At 43.5% G+C, this 10,625-nt stretch overlaps 1 protein-coding gene across 2 annotated transcripts in view; it reads right to left on the bottom strand.

The window, feature by feature from the left end:
- The window catches only part of LOC310966203 (eukaryotic translation initiation factor 4B-like), a 41,210-nt gene extending 31,064 nt beyond the window's left edge, over positions 1 to 10,146 (bottom strand). For both annotated transcript variants that reach the window (XR_014593803.1, XM_083940058.1), the window contains exons 1-3: positions 10,098 to 10,146; positions 4,725 to 4,865; positions 2,200 to 2,405 (exon numbers count right to left, since the gene is read on the bottom strand). Coding sequence is in view for 1 of the 2 variants with exons in the window: in XM_083940058.1 (XP_083796184.1) it covers positions 2,200 to 2,405; positions 4,725 to 4,865; positions 10,098 to 10,110 (360 nt within the window). In the remaining variant the exon portion in view is untranslated. The remainder of the gene's footprint in view (positions 1 to 2,199; positions 2,406 to 4,724; positions 4,866 to 10,097) is intronic.
- Between the last annotated feature and the right edge of the window lie 479 nt (positions 10,147 to 10,625).

Consider the following 10,625-nt stretch of genomic DNA (forward strand, 5'->3'; position numbering starts at 1 on the left):
GACTGACCAGCTTGACTTAACTGTAAAAGATAGTGTTTTTCCTCCAACATTCCTAGTTAGATGAGGAAACTAACATAAAACCTATAGTATTCCTCTGATGTCCCTGATCCCAGCTCCCCAACATGACCCTACTTGAACATCTTTCTGTAGATACAAAGGGAAGAAAATAAAAACAAGCTTGACCCATATGTCCTGTTCTTTATTTCTAAACAAATTAACTTGTCCTTTGTGTGTTAATAACAGCAGTGTGTCAGTGTGGTGTAAAAATAAATACTTAAATAACGGATGTAATTGAATATAGACAAAACTCACTAGCTTGACAAGATGCTCAGGCGAGTGTTTAAGGCTCCCGTAAAGAGCAATAAAGCCTACAACTTAAACTGTCACTTGTGTTTCACCGTTCCTTATTTGTTAGGGACAGTGCACCTTAATGAGCAACGATAACAACATCACTGTAAAAGTGCCAGATTATAGCAAAGATGCTAATTTGCATCCGTAGTCCTTGCTAAAAAAACAAACAAAAAATACAAATACTACTACCGTATTTTTCGGACTATAAATCGCAGTTTTTTTCATAGTTTGGCCGGGGGTGCGACTTATACTGTGGAGCGACTTATGTGTGAAATTATTAACACATTACTGTAAAATATCAAACAATAGCCCGGGCTGTTGTTTATCTCAGTCACGTAAGAGACGGGCGTATATCAGCAATCGTCACACACACACGTCAACCAGTCAAAATCCGGCGGTGGTGGGTCATGGCAGAAGTGCGTTGCGAAAAAAAAGATGCTACCTGTGGTGTATCTGATCCAGCACTCAGTGCTCGACTGTTCATGACTGTGTCACTCGGTGTGTGCGGTGATTGATTGTTCCTGTATGTGTGTTATGAAATTGTGCGGCTACTAAAAGAGCACATGTTAAAGACCCACCTCCGTGTGTGATATTTATCATAGAGACCCACAATGCGCACTACAATAGTCGCGCAATGACATAAAACCACAACACTACCTGCTAATGCTTGAGCTAAGCGGCGCATTGTCTACCTTTGGAATTGGTGGAGTTGTTCAGAAGTGACAGGAGGAAGAAGAGTTCAGTGGATGTAGTGATTAGCAGTGACAGAGTGTTTGGTAAACGTAGAGCATGTTCTATATGTTATAGTTCTGTGAATGACTCTTACCGTAATATGTTAGGTTAACATACCAGGCACGTTCTCAGGTCGTTGTTTATGCGTCATATAACGTACACTTATTCAGCCTGTTCTCTATTCTAGTTTTAGTTTAAATTGCCTTTCAAGATGAAATGTCGTGTCTTGGTGTTGGATTTAATCAAATACATTTCCCCAAAAAATGCGACTTATACTCGAGTGCGACTTATGTTTTTTTCCTTCTTTATTCTGCATTTTCGCCTGGTGAGACTTAAACTCCGGAGCGACTTGTAATCCGAAAAATACGGTAAATAAATAAATAAATAAATAGAGAGAAAAGACACACCGCACAATACATTACACACTCAGGAAGACACCAGACCCACACAGGATAAAACAATGGAATAAAACGTCATGTGCAATAGGATACAGTCGAGTCAGTGGTCGCGCTTTTGATTTGATTTAAGCTACTTCTTGAGTTGACCTTTAAAAGAGGAATATGTGGGGCGTTCCCTTATTGTGGAGGGAAGACTATACCAGATCCCCCCATACAACAGACAACACATTCTTCCCAAATGCAGTGCGCCTGTGGGGGATCTCACAGTCTCCTCTAACACAAGCCCTGGTGCTCAGACCTTCCAGAGTCCTTTTCTTTATGAGTTCAGTCAGTGGTGGTGGAGCGACACCATGGAGACTTTTATACACACAACACGCAAATCTAAATGTTTTAAAATGATGGAAACTTGAAAAAAGTGTTTTTTAAGAGTCTTGCAGATGTGGTAGGAGAAGGGTTTTGTATCCAGAGTCTTTAGGGCTCTTTTATAGAGACTGTCTATTGGTTTGAGTGCCATCTTACATGCCAGTGACCAGCTTGTGAAGCAGTAGTCGATATGTGAGAGGATCATACAGTGTAAAAACATCAAAGCTGCACTGGTGGGTAATGAGTTCCTAATCTGTTTGAAATTTGCCAAAGAGTTGCAGTTATTGTAACCCCCCCCCCCCAAGTGCGATGTGTTACACGCCCTACATTACGTGTGTGCGCTTGATATACATACTGCCAAGCCACGGAAGAAGTCTTTGATTGAGTCCTCGGTGACATCATAGGGCAGGTTGCCCAGGAAGGCAGTGTAAGGCGGGCTGCGGGGCAGTCGGGACTGGTCAACGTTGGGTTCACGAGCTGAGCGTGGTGCTGTGGGCAGGATGGACCGGTCAATGGGTGGTGCCCGGAACGAATCCTCCTCTGTGTGCCAAGAGGTTGAGACTGGAGGGTTGAGGAGTGAGACAATGTCAAATACAAACCTAAAACTTCCATTTAGTTAGTTCTTCTATTCTGACATGCAAAAAGCACACTGAAACAAATACTTCAGAAGAATTAATATTAATGGAAAAATATAGGCATTAGTCACTAGGGGTGAGGAGACCATCAGTTCACAAGAATGAGACAAGACGATATTTTAAACCCTTTTTGTTCTGCAGACTTTTATTAACAAGTTTATTTTTTATGATGTGGAATGTGCATGTGTGTGTGCGTTATTGTTCTGGGAGTTACATATTAATGGAGTCAGTTATCAGGATTTTGTTTAGCCAAAAACCCTGGATCAGATATACCGGGTGAACCGGGCAGTGTAGTGATATCACAAGCCCAGTCTGGATCCTCTTACTTAGCAGGAGCATGCAAGTATAAAGTATGAAGGCCAAATGAACAGGATAAAATGCTGGGAAAGCTTTTGCTGTCATTTCTGGCTGCACTCCTCCTTTGCTTTTTGGTGCAGGTAACTCTTCCACACACAAACACTCGTGCATTGCCAGCACCCACTTCAGAGCAGTGATGGACAGTTCAGTCAAGCTCAGGAGCAACAATGAACCCCTTTGAACTTCTCCCTTGTAATGTGTGTGCATGAGTCAATAACATGAGAATCTGCTCATGTACAGCAACTTTAATTCCCTGTTCACATGCATACTTTTGTGTTTTTTACGGTTTGTGTTTGTAAATTATTGCAGCGCTGAGATGCTCCAGCTTAAATAGCGAATGGACGGCAGTTTAGCTTATGATAATACATGTGGTTCTTTGAAGGAATAACAAGTGTACCATTTTCTAAACCTCCAAGGACCTGAAATTCCTAACAGCGATGCATATGTTTTTACTGTGTGTGCTGGTTTGGATAGTGTAATTTGTGTAGGGGAAGATCTGTCGAGAGTCCACAGACCACAAGGTTTACATGTTTTGCTGGAATAAATCATCAATGGGCTTCTTCCCTTTGGATTGTATTTGGTAATCGACTTGAATGGAGCAGCTGGTATCGGGGCCAGTAGGTAAGCACTCTTCATAAACTGTGTTCACATACTTTGTTGTTGGTGCTTCGGTTAATGTGTAAGGACTCTTCTCATGCTATTGCAGAGGTTTGGTGTTATTTGGAGCAGTATTAGTGGTTAAAAAAGACGTTTGAATGCATCCAACTCACTGCCCGGAGCTTATCCATGTTAGCTGCGACAGGCTGTTAGCGACTGTTAGCTACTCTCCAAATCCAAATCTACATTAATAGTTGTTACATGAAAAAAAATTGTCTCGATGGCTTATTTCAGTTTAAGTCACCATAAGAAAAGAGAAAAAAATATTCAAATTTAAAAAATAAATAAATAAATAACTGAACAGACAGCAAACTCAAATTAGCCAGCACAGGGGAACCAAGAGGCCTTTGGACTAGAGTGCATAGACTGTATTAATGTAGGCCACCACTTCACATCAGTGCATTAGTGTCAGGCCTCAGCGAAACCCTCTGACCGAGTGGGCAACAGAAAGCAAGAACACTTCAGATAACCCCGTGGCGGTTAAAATTAAATGAAATAAAGCTGTGAATAAAAAAATATAATAACGAACTGAAATCTGCATGTAGACGTGCTTCCAGTTCTTGGCACAATGGCCGATTAAAGAGAAGCTGAATTCACATAGTAGTGTAAGCAGGCACAAGAAAAAGGATGAAAAAACAGGAATTTAAAAAATATCCACAGTGCGTTAAAATGTCCATTTAACGATTTCTGTTCAAAAATCTTAACAGACAGAATATCAGCAGCCTGTCAGGACTAAGTATTCATGCTGCGTCCAAAAATAATGACCAACTCTAAACTGCAGTTGATATGGAATTTTTATGATTAATATAACAACAGAGGCCTAAATCAAGTATGTGGATTCCTTTCAAAAAACTTTAACAAATGGCAAGTTACCAAATTTGAAAGGAAACTGTAATGATTCAAGTTTTACATTGAAAAAAGCAGTGCTGTAGGCTGAATAGTTCAATAATAACCTGCTGGTTATAGAGCACTATCTTAATAAAATAAAATAAAAATCCTTGGTTCGCTTATGTGTCTGAGCCTGAGTCTGAGTCATAGCACATTCACACTTAAAAGAACACATTTGCTCATTTTACATTAAGTAACTGTAATCTTCAACACATTTTCATTTCCCACCACTCAGCTGAGAGATAAACCGAGCAATAGAGTGATGATATTGATCTTTCTATCGTTGTCAGAAAAATCCAAGACAGAAGCAAGGTACTTTGTGTGTATTTCAGAGTGTGCTCACCATCTCCCTCCAGGTCATCAGTCTCATCGGCCCAGCTAGTGGACTTGGCAGGGTAGCTGGGGGGTGCATTGCTGCTTCCCTTGCCCTCTGCCAAGAAGTCAGTCAGAGTGAGAGTCTTACCCTTCTTATTTTTCTTCTTAGCTAGAGGGGAGATGAACACAGAGTTAAAGCACCTGAACACCAACAGGTGTTTTCTGTTCTTCTGGCTGATTAGACCTCTGCTTGGGTTGAAGGTGGGCGGGGCTTTATTAGGTCATAATTGTCCGTCTACCACTAAGAATGATACAGGTGCACTTTGTCCCGCCTTAATAGGTGAAACAAAGCTAACAGGAGACTTGGGAAGATGTCAATCATTCACAGTAGACAACCACACAGTCCTGAGAAGAGGTCTAATCAACTAGTTAACTGAAAACACCTGTGTGGGTGTTCAGGGGCTTTGATAGTCAATCTTCGAGTGACACACACACTCGGAGCATTCTGCATTTTAGAGTAATACACCTCAGGAGTCTAAAACAAGTCGCTTGTCCATTGCAGAATGGCTTTTTCATCCGGGATGAAAGAAAAAGCCAGCCCCGAAGGTGTTTCCCACAGACCAGGTAGCAATGTGTGGAAACCTTTTGAGGGGCTGGGGCTCTAACATCTCGCGTGTAAAGCCGATGATGACTTGCATCAGAGTTTCCCCTAGGTTTACAGCTTTTGGGGGGTGGGGCATATTTTCTGATGCCTGCTCCCTGTCCGCTGGTGTGCGTGCATCAGAAAGTGTGTAAACGTGTGACCATGTAGAGAAAGAAATGATAGGCTATCATGTAATTCACAAATATAGGGGTGCACTGATCGCCAATTTTGTAGAATCTAACCTTCCTATACCGATTCTGACCCCCCCTTACAACTATAATTCACAGCATACAGAAACATTATTGGAACTTTTCTTTCTTTCTTTGATTGAACCAAACCTAAAATTTAACAGGTTAGGTAGTCTAAAATGAATAACAGATTAAAAACGCAGAACTGAAGGCACCTTTCAAATAATAAAATATAAAATATGAAAAATAAATGAGCAAAATCAAATAAAAAAAATTGTTTTCCCAAAAAAATGTGCAACAGCTAAGAGCAGCAACTGACGGATTAGAAGGCACCTTTAGGTTGATGTTGCTGTTAGAATCAGAAATACTTTAATAATTCCAGAGGAGAAATGGTTTAAAGACACAAGAAGCTAAATTTAGTTACTTGAACATTAATGGTAGATTTGTTTTACAAACAGATCCATCTCTGTCACCTGACAGGCGGCTCTTTTTCTCATCTACCGGTTTCTGTTTATCATTGTTGTGGAATCCACTCGTCCCAGGTCAAAGGGTGCACCTGAATGCATCATCAAGTCCTGTCAGAGCACTACCATTCATTGTTTATAACTGAGAGAGAAGGCAGACATGTTTACACACCGGTGACTTTAGAAAAGCAGGAGGATTTTTTAAGTTCTCTTGTTTCTCCATCATCTCTGACTACAAAAGTAGCCATGGTTCGTGGAAAAGCATAGCTTCAGGCTAATGCTAAGCTAATGTTGCACCAAGCTTCCCGCTCTCGCTGGTGAGGGTGTCCGCAGCTCATTCCTGCCTTATTTTACGGTGTAAAATTCCCACACTGATCGCGACCATAAACTGGGACCGACGCTGCGGGTGTGCTTCAAAATCAAGTCACATGTCATCTGTTTCAACAGCCAATGAAGTCTTAGCAAAGTCCACTGCTCAAAAAGTGTAAAAATGCTGTTATGAACGGAGGCTCAACCAACGTGCGAGAGAGCATGTCAAGTGAGCAATACGATGAATAAGGAGAGGGAGCTGGCATTACACTAGATTATAAGGCGTCATTAGTAAGGAACTTATTATACAATAAGGTACCACTTCAACTATGTTTTATTATTTATTAAAACCATTAGAGACTTGATTAGGACTTGCTGCTTCCCGCAGAGACTTGATGTTACCATCTCTGCTGTCCAGTCAGAGCCATATATACTGTAATTGAATTTTTCAGGCTTTATTAATTTAATCCCAGTCAATGAAACACCCACAAGATGTCACCAAAAATCACACTGTCCCTTTAAAGTCTTTGTTCAGTGTGTATCATATCAAATCGTATAGTGAGCTGAATATCGTGTATCATATATTGTGAGATTAGTGTATCGCTACAGCCCTAATGTCCAGCCAGGTGTAAGTAATTCTGTTGAGTGCCTACTCACGGATTCCAAAGGAAGACTGTGAGATCGAGCACAGATTCACTGATGCAGACACGGAAAAAATGCGTGCATCGTTCTTCACTGTGTCCAAACAGCAAGAACTAATGTAAACTTATGAGGAAGTGAAGCATGTCATTCGTAGTAAAGGAAATTATGCCGCTATTATTAAAAATCGAGAAAAAGGGCGGGGGGGGGGGGATCGGCAATAAGTAGACCGACTGAAGGCACAAGTGTTGATAAATTTCGTCACGTCATTTTCATAAATGAATAGGTGAACATCACATTTGTGATTGGAGTGACAGCTGACTGAACAAATAAAGCAGGCTAACAGCACTGTATAAATCTCCATGGTAACTTAGGGCGCACTCACACTGTCCTTCCGCATCGCGCCCCGGACTTTAGGGAACTTGTCCCCCCCTCCCTCTACCCCTGCGCCCCAGGCCCGTCTGTACTCACACTACCTAGGCCTCGGCAAATGCTTCTTGCTGCCTATACATCATCACGCTGTAACACGTCACACGCATTGATTGATGTCATCGCGATGCGTCTCGTTGTTTACAAATCTTTCCATAGACCTGGGAGTTTTTGTGCGTCTTGTCGACTGTTTTTGAATATTTTCATCGACCAAATCTGCAGTAAACACTGCATCTCCGCATCACACCAACGTGAACCTTTCACCGCCATTGTTGTTGTTGTTAAATGTCCGCGCATGGTCCGTCCTTCTAATTTCTATGCCCGGACAGGCGCAAGTCAGAACCGCCGTAGGCATCGCGCTCGTGCTCGTACACGTGCTCGTGCTCGTACATGTGCAAACACGCTCTACAAAAGCCCACCTCTCTCAGACGGGCTGTGGACGGCCCGCTGGTCGCAGTTATGTGCGGAGCGGATGCACTCACACTGGTCAAACGCACTAGGCTTTAGCTGAAAAAAACGGTTTTGGCCTGGTGCGGCCCTAAGGGCGCACTCACACTGTTTGCGTGTTTGCACATGTACGAGCCCTAAGGGCGCACTCACACTGTTTGCACATGTACGAGCACGATGCCTACGGCAGTTCTGAAGTCATTTATGTGTGCCTGTTCGGACATAGAACACAGAAGGAAGGACCACATTTAACAACAACAATGGCGGCGAAAGGTTCACGTTGGTGTGATGCGGAGGTGGAGTGTTTACTACAGATTTGGTCGATGAAAAGATTCAAAAACAGTCGACAAGACGCACAAAAACTCCGAGGTCTACGGAAAGATTTGGAAACAAAGCGACGCATCACGATGACGTCAATCAATGTGTGTGACGTGTTACGGCGTGATGACGTATGGACAGCGAGAAGCATTTGCGCGAGGCACAGGCAGTGTGAGTACAAACGGGCCTGGGACGCGGGGGGGGAGAGGGAGGGCGGACAAGTACCCTAAAGCCCGGGGCGCGGACGGACAGTGCCAGTGCGCCCTTAAGTGCCTGTGCTTTCGTGCAACCGGAACATGGGTAAAGTAAGCCAGGATAACCGGAATATCCCAGCTTAATCCCTTATCTAGGTTTCGTGCAACAGCCCCCTGGTCTGGTTTGTTGTGGTCTGAGGCAGAAAAAGGGGAGCGACAAAGCTGGTCTGTGAGCTTAATTGTGAAAATACCAGCTGTCAGGACATTCTTTAAGCACATCACTACAAAACCTGCACACATACAGACCAATACACACAGGTTAACAACTCTTCCCGTGTACATAATGCTAAATCATTGTTTACAATTAAGAGGCGTAACTCGCCTTGACTGCTTGAAACTTATAAAAACTGAAAAAAATTACATGTTGCCTAATAGCTTCCTTAGAGCTCCACGCTAAAGCGACTTTAGCAAGCAATAAGCTGCGTGACGTTGACCTGAGGCAGCACTGACATCTGCTAAAGCTACAAGAGCCCAACAACTACGAGGGCCAACAGTTAATCGTTTAGTTGTTTGTTTGCCGCTTTTGTCTTTATTTTTGACTATGCGGGCTTCGTCAACAAAGTGTCCCTGCTATAGCTGGCTAGGTTTTAGGGCTCACACCCTCACACCCCAGGCCCGTTTGTACTCACACTACCTGGGCCTCACGCAAATGCTTCTTGCTGCCTATACGTCATCACACCATTACACGCATTGATTGACGTCATCGCGATGCGTGGCTTTGTTTCCAGATCTTTCCGTAGACCTCGGAGTTTTTGTGCGTCTTGTCGACTGTTTTTGAATCTTTTCATTGACCAAATCTACAGTAAACACTCCACCTCCGCATCACACCAACATGACATGTTGTTAAATGTCCGCGCATGGTCCCTCCTATTTTCCATGTCCGAACAGGCGCACATAAAGGACGTCAGAACCGCCATAGGCCTCGTGCTCCTACATGTGCAAACGGGCTCTACAAAAGCCCACCTCTCTCAGGCGGGCCATGGACGTGGAGTTATGCGCGGAGCAGTTGCACTCACACTGCTCAAACGCACTAGGCTTTAGTTAAAAAAACGGTTTTGGCCCGGTGTGGAAGGACACTGTGAGTGCGCCCTTAGGGCCTAGTGCACGTCGCAGGACCAGGATCCAAATGCGCAATCATAGGCGCAAGACTCGACCGGATGTTTTTTTAAGTTGTGGAGCTGCCAGGGAAGTATTTGTGATGTGACTCATCAACCCCAGCTGCACCGGTTCGTCAAAAACCAGATACCCGAGAGCTGGGGGGGGGAGAGAGAAACTCCTCGGGCAGCCCGGATGTCTCGGCTCAACCCCCTCCTCCACGAGACGCGCTTGCACCCTGCTGCTCCCCTCCATGGTTACAGAATGTGCCAGCCCTGCACGCAGTTAGCAACATTTCGTAACATGTCACACAAAGTCCAAAATACAACACAAAGCGGACAATCCAAACATCGCGATACACCTTTCTCAAAGTAAATGCCGCATGTAACCTGTAGGTTACAGTTTTCAGATTGTGTGTCTTCGTTCATTCGCCTTCCACCAGCAGCTACGTCTTTACCGGAACAAAGCCACCGACTTATACACGCGGGACAACGTCGCCAATCAGTAAGACGAGGCTTTAACCGTCTTAAAACCTAATGCGTTTAACTATATCGACGTACAACCCGCTGAAATTCGCTACAACCGACCCAGCTCGTTCAACCTGATAAACCTCACCTGACGCCGCCATGTTGGAGACCGAGTTCGTTCCTCTTCTTCTTCTTCTTCTTCTGCTGCTTCTTCTTCTTCTTCTTCTTCTTTGTGGTTTTACGGCAGCCGGCAACCAAAAGTTGCATTGCTGCCACCTATGGGACTAGTACCTTAGTGCTCTATATTCTACTATACAGCCCAGTGTCTTTTAAGAATCTGAAAAAACTGCTTTTTCCCCTCCTGCTTGATCCCACTTCCAAAATACTTTTAAGAGATATTTCTTTTAATCCAATTTCTTGCAATTCTCTAAGAAGGTCTTGTCTCTGGCAATCATGTTTTCTGCAAGACATCAAAACATGTTGTACTGTTTCAGGTTCCAAACAGGAACACAAGCCACTCTGGTGTTTCCCTAAAATAAACAAGGTGCTGTTCAGATATGTGTGCCCAATTCTCAATCTAGAAATAGTAACCTGTTCCTTACGTCTTAACCCCCCTCTTTTGCAGATGTTAACTGAATCAGTTACCCTACTAGATAATGAGAACAGGTGCCTGCCT

This window comes from Echiichthys vipera, assembly GCF_963691815.1.
Source record: "Echiichthys vipera genome assembly, chromosome: Y".
Taxonomy (NCBI): Eukaryota; Metazoa; Chordata; class Actinopteri; order Perciformes; family Trachinidae; genus Echiichthys; species Echiichthys vipera.